Raw genomic sequence first — 13,441 nt, forward strand, 5'->3', positions numbered from 1 at the left:
ACTGACATCCGTTGAGACAGGGCAAGGGTCGGCCAGGACCCCGCCCTCTGCCAGAGGAGGGGATTCCCGGCCTGAGGCAACCATGTTCCAGACTCTCAGTAGGTCCTGATAGAAGCCGGGCAGACTCCGCAAAGCAGCACGGCTGATGCCCACCGGTGGTAGCTTCATATCTTTGTGAAGACAGCAGTCCCTCCGGAGGAAGAAAGTCGCCAACACGTGCCACCTGGGAGGGTGCTCGGCGTACAGGAATCTCTGCAGAGTCCTGAGGCGGAGAGCGGCCAGTCGTGTGCATACACACACCAGCAACTGTCCGCCCTCTCCTTCTGGGAGACTCAGAACCACTGCAGAGACCCAGTGTTTCCTGTTACCCCAGAAGAAGTCCACTAGCTTCCTCTGCATTCTCGCAACAAAAGGGACGGGGGGGCCAAGGTGACCATCCGGTACCACAACATGGAGGCCACCAGCTGGTTTATGACCACCACCCTGCCTCGATAAGAAAGCACCCTGAGAAGGTCTGACCAGCGCCCCAGCTGGGCCATGACTTTCGTATCCAGGTCCTGCCAGTGCTCCAGCCAGGTCTCCCCAGAAGGACTCAGGGTAAACTCCCAGATAGAGAAAACGTCTGGTGCTCCACTCAAAAGCTCTCATCTCCTCCGGCAGGGAGTCCACCTGCCACTGGCCTACCAAGAGTCCGGAACATTTCGCCCAGTTGATCCTGGCGGAGGATGCCGCCGAGAAAATATCTTGGCACTCGCGCATCCTCCGCAGGTCACAGGGATCTGTCATCATGAGGAGCCCCTCCGGAGTAGGCCGAGAGGACAACCTCCATGTCCGGTTCACACAGAATCAGTCCCGTCAGCCTTCGCCAAAGAAGGCTCAGGAATGGCTCGACACAGATCGCATACAATTGACCAGACATGGGGCACCCTTGACGCACTCCTCTTCGGAAGGGAATAGGTGCTGTCAGTGATCCGTTGATCTTAACAAGGTACTCTACACCAGAGTATAGGAGCCGAACTCAGGCCACAAAGTGTGGTCCGAGCCCACAAGCCTGCTGAGTGCCCACCAGGAAACTGTGGTCTACCCCGTCAAACGCCTTCTCCTGGTCAAGAGAAAGAAACGCTGCCGGGGTCCCAGTCTCCTGGAGCAGGTGGCTCAGGTCCCGTACTAGGTGGACATTGTCCTGTATGGAGCGGCCCGGGACTGTGTAAGATTGGTCAGGATGGATCACCTGTCTCAGTACTGAACCGAGATGGCTGGCCATTTCCCGGGCGAAGATCTTGTAGTCCGCGCACAAGAGGGAGACCGGCCACCAGTTCTTTATTAGGCGGAGGTCTCCCTTCCTGGGCAGTAGGACCACAACAGCTCTCCGCCATGAGAGGGGCATTTCCCCAGTGGCGAGGCTCTCCCCTAGGACAAGGCTGTAATCAACCCCGAGGCGATCCCAGAAACATAGAAACATAGAAAATAGGTGCAGGAATAGGCCATTCGGCCCTTCGAGCCTGCACCGCCATTTATTATGATCATGGCTGATCATCCAACTCAGAACCCCGCCCCAGCCTTCCCTCCATACCCCCTGACCCCCATAGTCACAAGGCCCATATCTAACTCCCTCTTAAATATATCCAATGAACTGGCCTCAACTGTTTCCTGTGGCAGAGAATTCCACAGATTCACTACTCTCTGTGTGAAGAAGTTTTTCCTAATCTCGGTCCGAAAAGGCTTCCCCTCTATCCTCAAACTGTGGCCCCTCATTCTGGATTTCCCCAACATCGGGAACAATCTTCCTGCATCTAGCCTGTCCAATCCCTTTAGGATCTTATACGTTTCAATCAGATCCCCCCTCAATCTTCTAAATTCCAACGAGTACAAGCCCAGTTCATCCAGTCTTTCTTCATATGAAAGTCCTGCCATCCCAGGAATCAATCTGGTGAACCTTCTTTGTACTCCCTCTATGGCAAGGATGTCTTTCCTCAGATTAGGGGACCAAAACTGCACACAATACTCCAGGTGTGCTCTCACCAAGGCCTTGTACAACTGCAGTAGTACCTCCCTGCTCCTGTACTCGAATCCTCTCGCTATAAATGCCAGCATACCATTCGCCTTTTTCACCGCCTGCTGTACCTGCATGCCCACTTTCAATGACTGGTGTATAATGACACCCAGGTCTCGTTGCACCTCCCCTTTTCCTAATCGGCCACCATTCAGATAATAATCTGTTTTCCTATTTTTGCCACCAAAGTGGATAACTTCACATTTATCCACATTAAATTGCATCTGCCATGAATTTGCCCACTCACCCAACCTATCCAAGTCACCCTGCATCCTCTTAGCATCCTCCTCACAGCTAACACTGCCACCCAGCTTCGTGTCATCCGCAAACTTGGAGATGCTGCATTTAATTCCCTCATCCAAGTCACTAATATATATTGTAAACAACTGGGGTCCCAGCACTGAGTCTTGCGGTACCCCACTAGTCACCACCTGCCATTCTGAAAAGGTCCTGTTTATTCCCACTCTTTGCTTCCCGTCTGCCAACCAATTCTCCATCCACATCAATACCTTACCCCCAATACCGTGTGCTTTAAGTTTACACACTAATCTCCTGTGTGGGACCTTGTCAAAAGCCTTCTGAAAATCCAAATATACCACATCCACTGGTTCTCCCCTATTCACTCTACTAGTTACATCCTCAAAAACTTCTATGAGATTCATCAGACATGATTTTCCTTTCACAAATCCATGCTGACTTTGTCCAATCATTTCACCGCTTTCCAAATGTGCTGTTATCACATCCTTGATAACTGACTCCAGCAGTTTCTCCACCACCGACGTTAGGCTAACCGGTCTATAATTCCCCGGTTTCTCTCTCCCTCCTTTTTTAAAAAGTGGAGTTACATTAGCCACCCTCCAATCCTCAGGAACTAGTCCAGAATCTAACGAGTTTTGAAAAATTATCACTAATGCATCCACTATTTCTTGGCTACTTCCTTAAGCACCCTGGGATGCAGACCATCTGGCCCTGGGGATTTATCTGCCTTCAATCCCTTCAATTTACCTAACACCACTTCCCTACTAACATGTATTTCGCTCAGTTCCTCCATCTCACTGGACCCTCTGTCCCCTACTATTTCTGGAAGATTATTTATGTCCTCCTTAGTGAAGACAGAACCAAAGTAATTATTCAATTGGTCTGCCATGTCCTTGCTCCCCATAATCAATTCACCTGTTTCTGTCTGCAGGGGACCTACATTTGTCTTTACCAGTCTTTTCCTTTTTACATATCTATAAAAGCTTTTACAGTCCGTTTTTATGTTTCCTGCCAGTTTTCTCTCATAATCTTTTTTCCCCTTCCTAATTAAGCCCTTTGTCCTCCTCTGCTGAACTCCGAATTTCTCCCAGTCCTCAGGTGAGCCACTTTCTCTGGCTAATTTGTATGCTTCTTCTTTGGAATTGATACTATCCCTAATTTCTCGTCAGCCACGGGTGCACTACCTTCCTTGATTTATTCTTTTGCCAAACTGGGATGAACAATTGTTGTAGTTCATCCATGCAACCTTTAAATGCTTGCCATTGCATATCCACCGTCAATCCTTTAAGTGTCATTTGCCAGTCTATCTTAGCTAATTCAAGACTCATACCTTCAAAGTTACCCCTCTTTAAGTTCAGAACCTTTGTTTCTGAATTAACTATGTCACTCTCCATCTTAATGAAGAATTCCACCATATTATGGTCACTCTTACCCAAGGGGCCTCTCACGACAAGATTGCTAATTAACCCTTCCTCATTGCTCAAAACCCAGTCCAGAATAGCCTGCTCTCTAGTCGGTTCCTCGACATGTTGGTTCAAAAAACCATCCTGCATACATTCCAAGAAATCCTCTTCCTCAGCACCTTTACCAATTTGGTTCACCCAATCTACATGTAGATTGAAGTCACCCATTATAACTGCTGTTCCTTTATTGCACACATTTCTAATTTCCTGTTTAATACCATCTCCAACCTCTCTACTACTGTTAGGTGGCCTGTACACAACTCCCACCAGCATCTTCTGCCCCTTAGTGTTACGCAGCTCTACCCATATCGATTCCACATCTTCCCGGTTTATGTCCTTCCTTTCTATTGCGTTAATCCCTTCTTTAACCAGCAACGCCACCCCACCTCCCCTTCCTTCATGTCTATCCCTCCTGAATATTGAATATCCCTGAACGTTGAGCTCCCATCCCTGGTCACCCTGGAGCCATGTCTCTGTGATCCCAACTATATCATAATCATTAATAACAATCTGCACTTTCAATTCATCCACCTTATTACGAATGCTCCTTGCATTGACACACAAAGCCTTCAGGCGCTCTTTTACAACTCTCTTAGCCCTTATACAATTATGCTGAAAAGTGGCCCTTTTTAATGCTTGCCCTGGATTTGTCGGCCTGCCACTTTTACTTTTCTCCATAGTACTTTTTGTTTCTACCCTCACTTTACACCCCTCTGTCTCTCTGCACTCGTTCCCATCCCCCTGTTGTGAACTAACCTCCTCACGCCTAGCCTCTTTAATTTGATTCCCACCCCCCAACCATCCTAGTTTAAAGTCACCTCAGTAGCCCCCGCTAATCTCCCTGCCAGGATATTGGTCCCCCTAGGATTCAAGTGCAACCCGTCCTTTTTGTATAGGTCACGCCTGCGCCAAAAGAGGTCCCAATGATCCAAAAACTTGAATTCCTGCCCCCTGCTCCAATCCCTCAGCCACGCATTTATCCTCCACCTCATCGCATTCCTACTCTCACTGTCGCGTGGCACAGGCAGTAATCCCGAGATTACTACCTTTGCGGTCCTTTTTCTCAACTCCCTTCCTAGCTCCCTATATTCTCCTTTCAGGACCTCATCCCTTTTCCTACCTATGTCATTGGTACCTATATGTACCACGACCTCTGGCTCCTCACCCTCCCACTTCAGGATATCTTGGACACGGTCAGAAATATCCCGGACCCTGGCACCAGGGAGGCAAACTACCATCCGGGTCTCTGGACTGCGTCCACAGAAAGCCTGATAAAACTCTATACTCAGTCCATCTAAACCGGGTGACTTACTCCTCCGGAGTTGCCGAAGGGCAGTAGACAGCTCCTCCCGAGTCAGGGGGGCGTCCAGACGCACTGCGTCCTCTGGGCTGACCTTAGGCAAGTCTTCTTAGATCTCATTGCGCGCCTCTGCATTTGATGGATCAGGCGAAAATAAGGACCGATAGAATGAACGGACTTCTTTGTTAATTCCGTCAGGGTCCATGATGGAGGAGCCATCGGCAGCCAGCAGCTCCACTAGCTGCTTTTGAACTCCCCGCCACCTCTCCAACGAGTAGAAGAAGGGTGAGCCACGGTCCAAATCCTGCAGCATTTGGATCCGTGACCTCACGTACGCACCTCGGGACTGCTGGAGCTGCAGGTTCCTTAGTGCGTCCTCCTTCTCCTGGTATTCCTGCCATAGCTGCTGGTCTCCAGCGGTCGGACCGAGGCGGGACTCCAGGTCAAGCAATGCTCTCTCAAGCCGCTCAACCTCAGAGCTCCGCCTCTTTGTCGACCCCCTAGTGTACTCCCGACATAAAAACTGTCCCACCATAGCCGTAGGGAGCAGAACTCTCTCCGCCTCTCCTTCCAGGAGACCCAGAAAGCTCGGAACAAATCCCGGAATCGGCTGTCCTCCAGCAGCCAGTTGTTAAAATGCCAATACCCGGATCCCACCCGAGGGTGTAGTGGAATGAATTCCACCCACACAAGGTGATGATCCGAGCACGACACCGGCCGCATGGAGGACGCCGACACGCGGGAGGCGTAGGCCCGAGAGATATATATGCGGTCTATCCTGGAACCTCCTTCTCTAGACCTTCTCGAGAAGGCGCTAGAGTTGGGGTGAAGATTCCGCCAGCTGTCCACCAAGTCAAAGGAGCCGACTAGCTCCTTTAACTTTTTTGCCGATGCTGGGTCGCGTTGGAGGCCCGAACGGTCCTCCGCCTCGAGGGTACAATTGAAATCTCCCCCGAGGATGACGCAATCCCCAGGATCGATGGAGCTCAGCAGGGTGGACAGCTGGCAGAATAGGCGCGTCTGCATCACACCGCGCCTGGGAGCATACACATTGATAAAATGCAATGGTACACCATCCAGGCGCACAGCCAGGTGGAGCAGACGGCCGGGCACAACGTCCTGGACTCTTTCAATTACTGGCTGGAAGGTCGGGGCCAACAGGATCGCCACCCCGCTAGAAATGGAGCTGAGGTGGCTCATGTAGACCCCGCCCCGCCACTCCAGGAGCCAAGCAGACTCGTCCCCAGGGATGGTATGGGTTTCCTGCAGGAAACCTACCGCATATCTCCCATTCCTGAGAGATTGTTATATCTGTGGAGAGGGCCCCTGCTTCCGTTTACACTTCGACTCGCTATGGTAAGTTTAATGTCGGGAGCACACTAGGCCGCGGCACCAGTACCCTTCCCGCTGAGAGTGGCGGCGCCCTCAACCAAAGTATCCCGAAGAAAACCAGGAATATTTTTTGCTTTCCGGGCCCGACTGGTACCATCGCTACCGTGACCCACCATCTCCCGAAGTAGCGAGGCTGCTTCTCGCTCTGATTTCCCTCACCAGGTCATCCATGAAGGATTTCAGCTGCCGCCTGTCATTTCCCGACACAGCATTCCTCTTCCCCTTCCCCTTCGGTCTGAGGATGACTCGCAGGGACCTCACGAGCCTCGGCATGCTGGGCCAGCGAAGCGAGGCTAGTTTCGGCCGATGCTTTGCACCCTCAGAGGTGAGAATGAAATCTCTAATTTCCTCCACCGGTATCAATGGGGATTTCTCAGGAGGGGTGAGGATTTCTATCGTCTCGCTATCAAAGGAGTCTCCCTCCAACCCCTCACTGCAAATAGATCCCCCATCTTCCTCCTCGTGTGTTCTAATAGATGGCTCCACTTGTGACCCACACTGCGCAGCGGGTACCTCACTCGCATCAGCCCGCTCCACCGTCGCATCAATCTTATCCACAGTTACGACAATGGAGGGATAATCCCCAGGGTCTCCCTGCAGGTCATTGGTTGATAGGGTTGGCATGCAGAGTATATCACACTCCCCAGGAGACAGGTATGAAGGGGACCCCAGCACCTCTGGTCCAAGGGATTCACCGGCAGCCTGATGCTGACAGTGAGAGAGCTTGGTCTCCTCTCCGCTCATACTATTCAATACACTTGCCTCCAAGGAGGCAATTACTACTAAGTCCTGGGTGGAGGGCTCCAGGTCTGTCTTAGTTGTGCAAACATGGCTAGCACCAGCTTTCTGCACAACCACACCATCCACCACAGGACTGGTGGCTACATCTGGGGGTTCAGAGTTAGAAGCAACCTCCACCCGGATTCCCACCCCTTCCTGGGACTCCCCCGCATCTACATCCCCTGCAAAATAAGCAAGAATATGTAACTTGTTCACTTCGCTTTTACCACACACCGCGCCCCCGCTCCTGAGACTGGTTACCATAATAAGCGTGATCTGTCCACCCTGCCCCTCTAACTCATACACTCTGACTCTAATTGAGTGGACTTCTCCAGAAGGAGATTTACTCTGTATCTAAACTTCAAAGGGGAGCGGGGCCCTGCAGTAATCGGTGCTCCATCTATTCGGCATGGTCGGCAGAGAATTGATGGGTTTGCCAGGAACAAGGTGACTGATAGATTGGGGCGCAGTGGTCAGCACAACGCTTTACGGAACTAGCAATCCGGGTTCAAATCCTGCCGCTGACGGTTCTCTCCGGGTTTTCTCCATGTGCTCTGGTTTCCTCCCACAGGCTAAAAATGTAGATTGTCTTGTAATTAGGCTAGGGTTAAATCGGGGTTTCGAAGGTATGGCTGGAAGGGCCTGTTCTGCATTGTATCTCAATAATAATAAATAAATAGATTCTTTTGGTACAATACATGTTATGAACAGAGTTTCTCACTTTGAACTTCTCTGTGCCTCCTCCTCCTGCCTCATTCCCCACTTGTTCTCCTACACCCTACCCCCTCGCCCTTTCTCCCATCCTCTCCCCACCCCCGCACTCTTACCCCTCCTCCTGACCCCCACCCCCCGTGTACACAGAGCCGGGGCCTCACCCTCCAGTGGCTGTTCTCAGCCCGAGGGGACTTTAACCGAGCGGCCGAGAACCTCAACAACCTGATCCAGTCCTCGGATGAGAAGGACGAGCGTCTTACCCGCATCTACAACAACAAGATCATGAGGGTATCTACTGGCCGAGGGCCCCCACCCTCCTCACCAGGCTTGGCCTTTGACCCCCGCTGGGGTTGACGGAGTGAGGGAGGGGTTGGGCGCTGGAGACAAGAGTTAATTGAGGGGAGGTTGTGATGGATGATGGCGAGGCTGGGGGAGGAGATGAATGGGGTACTTGTGGGGGAGGGTGGGCTTGAATGGAGGGTGATGGGCATCGTCAGCAGGGCAGGGCAGAGCTGATGGGGGTGGGGGAAAAGACAAGTTCGGGAGTGAAGTCAGACATTTGGGATGGGGGTACAGCCCAAGAGAAGGTGATGGCGGGTTGGCGATGAAATAGAGGAAGCTGGTGAGAGAGAGATGAGAGACAAAGAGACTGAGACCGAGAGAGGGAGAGTGGGGGTAGAGAGGATGGGGAGAGGAGGAGGAGAGAAGAGGGGGAGACCAAGAGGGTGAGCAATAGACAATAGGCAATAGGTGCAGGAGTAGGCCATTCAGCCCTTCGAGCCAGCACCGCCATTCACTGTGATCATGGCTGATCATTCACAATCAGTATCCAGTTCCTGCCTTATCCCCATAACCTTTGATTCTGCTATCTTTAAGAGCTCTATCCATCTCTTTCTTGAAAGCATCCGGAGACCTGGCCTCCACAGCCTTCTGGGGCAGAGCATTCCATATATCCACCACTCTCTGGGTGAAAAAGTTTTTTCTCAACTCCGTTCGAAATGGCCTACTGCTTATTCTTAAACTGTGGCCTCTGGTTCTGGACTCACCCATCAGCGGGAACATGTTTCCTGCCTCCAGCATGTCCAATCCCTTAATAATCTTATATGTTTCAATAGGATCCCCTCTCAGCCATCTAAATTCCAGAGTATACAAGCCCAGTCGCTCCAATCTTTCGACATATGACAGTCCCGCCATCCTGGGAATTAACCTTGTGAACCTCTGCTGCACTCCCTCAATAGCAAGAATGTCCTTCCTCAAATTTGGAGACCAAAACTGCACACAGTACTCCAGGTGTGGTCTCACCAGGGCCCTGTACAGCTGCAGAAGGACGTCTTTGCTCTTATACTCAATTCCCCTTGTTATGAAGGCCAGCATGCCATTAGCTTTCTTCACTGCCTGCTGTACTTGCATGCTTGCTTTCAGTGACTGATGTACAAGAACACCTAGATCTCTTTGTACTTCCCCTTTTCCTAACTTGACTCCATTTAGATAATAATCTGCCTTCCTGTCCTTACCACCAATGTGGATAACCTCACATTTATCCACATTAAACTGTATCTGCCATGCATCTGCCCACTCACCCAGCCTTTCCAAGTCACCCTGCATTCTCATAACATCCTCCTCACATTTCACACTGCCACCCAGCTTTGTGTCATCGGCAAATTTGCTAATGTTACTTTTAATTCCCTCATTTAAATCATTAATATATATTGTATTAGGAGAGGAAGGGGACAGTGACAAGGAGGGGGGTGATGAGGTAGAGGAAAGCAGAGGGAGAATAGGTCTGGGGGGAAGGACTGGGAGAGAAGGTGAGGGCTGGGACAGTAGGTCTTGGGGGCTAGGAGAGAAGGTCTTGGGTTGGGGGAAAAGGTCTTGGAGTGGGGAGAAGGAGGGAGATAAAGTGGTAAAGTGTTTTAGGAGGGAAAGGAGGTGAGGGAGGCCCTGCCAGAGAATTTGACACCCTGGTCTCCCCAACAGGTGGAGTTCTACTTCCTCTCGCAGTACGTGTCGGCCACCGATACCCCATTCCGCCACATCCTGCATGGACGGGGCAACCACACACTGGAGGCACTCACCACCCACTTCCAGCTCCTGCAGGAAGACCCTGACCGCTTTGATGAGGCCACTTTCCGCCGCCAGTTGGCCCTCATCACCTGGACGCTGCAGGGAGCCGCCAACGCACTCAGCGGGGACGTCTGGAGCCTCGACAACAACAACTTCTAACCGGCTGGATGTCGCCCAGCTCGTTCAAACAACCCCTCACTCCCACTCCCCACGAGGAGGTGCAACTGTCATCTCAACACCCCACCCTCTTCCCTCCCTTCTCCCCTTTCTCATCTGCATCTCCCTTTCCTCTCCTGCAGCACCCCTCCCTCTATAACAACCCTACTCTTGCGCCTCCCCAAATTATACCCCTCGCTCTTGCCACCCTTCCTGCTATACCATCCCTTCCTCTTGCCCACCTCTCCCTTACCCTCTCCCCATCAGACCCCTCTTGCCACCTCCCACCATAAAATCCTCCCCCTCTTGCTCCATTAACCCCAATAACACTCTTCCCTCTTGCCCTCCTTCCCTTTACCTGATTTCCATAACCTCCCTTTTGCCACCTCCCCGCATAAAACCCTCCTCCTCTTGGCACCTCCCTCCATAAAACCCTTCTCCTCTTGGTACCTCCCTCCATAAAGTCTTCCTCCCTCTTGCCCCATTAACTCCTATAACACCCCTTGCTCTTGTCCTATCACCCTTTATAACACTTGCCCCCTCCCCTGTAACACCCCTTCTCTTTTGCCCCATCAACCACTTTAACACCCCTCCCTCTCACCTATTACACCTCTCCCTCCTGCCCCTCCCCTATTGCACCCACCTCTTCTGCAACCTTCCTCTTTCTTCCTGCCCCCTCCTCTACTAAAGTTCCTTTCCATCCTGCCCCACCTACAACCCCTACAAAGTACCCCTGTTGCTTCTCTACACCTACAACTACCCATCTTGCCTCCCTTCCCTTAACCCCTTTTTCCCTCACGCCCTTCCTGCAATCCCCCTAATCCCCACTCCATTTCCACACCTCCTCACGTCCCCTCCCCTTCAACCCCCTCCCTCAGCCTGTTTTATGCCTTCCAGCTGTTTCCATTGCCCTGCCCCTCAAACCCACCCTCCTCCTTCCCTCACCCTCCCCATCAATGCTCACCCTCTCTCCCATCACTTTTGTCGAAGAGTGCGGTGTGAGGGCGTCCCACTGGAGTTCACTCAGTTCTGGAACATTCTGAACAGAACTACCCATTGGGAAAACCTTCTCCCACTTCTCTTGGGCGGGTCTGTTTGCCTCCCTACTTTACCCATTTGATACCTCACAACCAGACAGCCACTGCATATTGTAGTTACAAGAGATTCTGCAACGTGAAACATCCTCTCCATCGATGCTACCGGACCGGCCGAGTCCCTCCGGCATTTTGCATGTGTTACTCTGAACGTTATTTCAAAAAAACACACACACACATTCTCATTCTTATTCATTTATTCATTCTTTCTCTCTTTCTCTCTCTCTCTCTCTCTCTCTCTCTCTCTCTCTCTCTCTCTCTCTCTCTCTCTCTCACTCTCTCACTCACACACACACACACACACACACACGAATATTATCTATATGACAAATAAAGATTCAACCCATCAGGAGAGCAATTCCATTCTCCATTCATTTTCTGCATTTTCCCCATATTTCTCAACACTGGTAACCACTACAACTGTGGGAGGGAACTGGTGCACCTGGGGGGAAAACGGTTTGGGACACACACAGTGCTGGAGGTCAGGACTGACACGTGCCCTCTGGGGCTGGGAGGCAGTGGTTCCAACCACTTCCACTGTGGCTTATCCCTTTCGCTCACCGAGATCAAGAGCAATTCATGTGATCACTGGGAGATTTTGCATATTTCAAACACATACACACGCAGTGCCAGAGGCTGGAATCGAACCGGGGCCTCTGGAGCTGATGAGGCAGCAGCTCTGCTCACTGCATCCAGGTGCAACTTCTTTAAAAAATACTCAATAAAATTAAAATCCAACTCACTTTCACTGTGGCTAAAAATGAAACACATCCCAAGGATATGATTGATTTGGGCAAGGATTAAGGTGAAGCTATTGATCAAGAAGTAGATATGAGACAAAGAATTTGGTTAAAGGATCAGTCTCTGCTTAATGTTCCAATAGGAAACAGTCCCAAAACGCAATGGACAGAGAGCCTCAGCCAAGCTCTGCCCCCTCGCCACAATCTAATCCCGTCCTGTACCCAGTCAGTTCTGTGTTAATTCTGCATCTGTATCTGCTCTGGATTGCTGATGTCCGTCTCCACAACATGGTTGTTGAATGAACAGTAATTTTTAAACAAACAAAGTGCAGATGAAAGAAATCCAAAACATAAACAAAGACTACTGGAAACACTCAGCCAGTCAGGCAGCATCTGTGGAGAGAGAAGGAGAGGTAATATCTGATGAAGTATTTCCACCTTTAGAGGGTTCTTTCGGGACAACGGTCTAATCGCTGTCGAGGTAAATTGTTGAGTTTGCATTGGGTACAGATGCAATGTGCTCTCTGGCTGTCTGGTTTTTGCATAGCTCCCTACAATTGTTTGATCAAATCCTTCCATAAGTTTAAATTCTTCCAGCCAGACTTCCCATCTGCTGGCCGGTCGTGTAGTGGCCTGTGCACCGGACTTCGAGGCGAGTGGTCCTGGGTCCGAGTCCAGCCGGCTCCTTGCATGCTTTCCACCTGTGCAGGGTTGAGCGTCAAGGTAGCAACTCGACCTCATAAAAAAAAGACAAATGCTGAAGAAATGGCAAGGTTACCACCCGATGCGCCATGAGGCATGGAGAGGAGCAACAAGACTCCCCCTCGCTTCTCCCCAGAATCCAGGACATTCCCGTGTGTTCAATGAATATGTGCCAGCTTGCCCATGTCACCCACATGCTTGGTGGGAACTAACGTTAAGAATGGGGAATTAGTGTGATCTTTACGAACAGAACCACAATGCCAAGTTCTGTAGCCACGTTCATTGCTTTTGTCTATACGCTGGTTGTCAGTAATTTATCAGAGACAGTGATCACTATAAATTATTTTTAAGTATTAACCACACTTATAAAGGTGTTCATTGTGTTGTGTTCCTTTCACTAGGTCTTATAACAAAGAACCAAAAATAAGAGTGGATCTGTACAAAAGTATGTTTATTACTTGCAAGAAGCTCCTCCACTCTTCAGTGGCTGGCAGACAGCTTCTGATTTACAGCTTGCAAAGTTCATTTTCATACAAGTTTTCAGGGTATTCTTTGACTAGTATCTGTTCTGGGAGTCTGCAATACTCAAGGTCACGCAGTCTAACAACACAATGATCAATGAGCACAAGCCTCCTGCCACGTACACACTTACTTAGAGCAAAGTGCTCTGGGATCATACAGGTTCAATTTTGTCACATTACAAGATAAAATACATTTGAAAAACC

The 13,441-nt window shown here is 50.5% G+C and overlaps 1 protein-coding gene across 2 annotated transcripts in view; it reads left to right on the forward strand.

Moving 5' to 3' along the window:
- tfr2 (transferrin receptor 2) overlaps positions 1-13,073 on the forward strand; it is an 84,529-nt gene extending 71,456 nt beyond the window's left edge. For both annotated transcript variants that reach the window (XM_072258296.1, XM_072258297.1), the window contains exons 18-19: positions 8,108-8,248; positions 9,938-13,073. In XM_072258296.1, the coding sequence (XP_072114397.1) occupies positions 8,108-8,248; positions 9,938-10,183 (387 nt within the window). In that variant the 3' untranslated portion in view covers positions 10,184-13,073. The remainder of the gene's footprint in view (positions 1-8,107; positions 8,249-9,937) is intronic.
- Positions 13,074-13,441: the final 368 nt, after the last annotated feature.

Source organism: Mobula birostris, chromosome 5 (assembly GCF_030028105.1).
Source record: "Mobula birostris isolate sMobBir1 chromosome 5, sMobBir1.hap1, whole genome shotgun sequence".
Lineage (NCBI taxonomy): Eukaryota > Metazoa > Chordata > Chondrichthyes > Myliobatiformes > Myliobatidae > Mobula > Mobula birostris.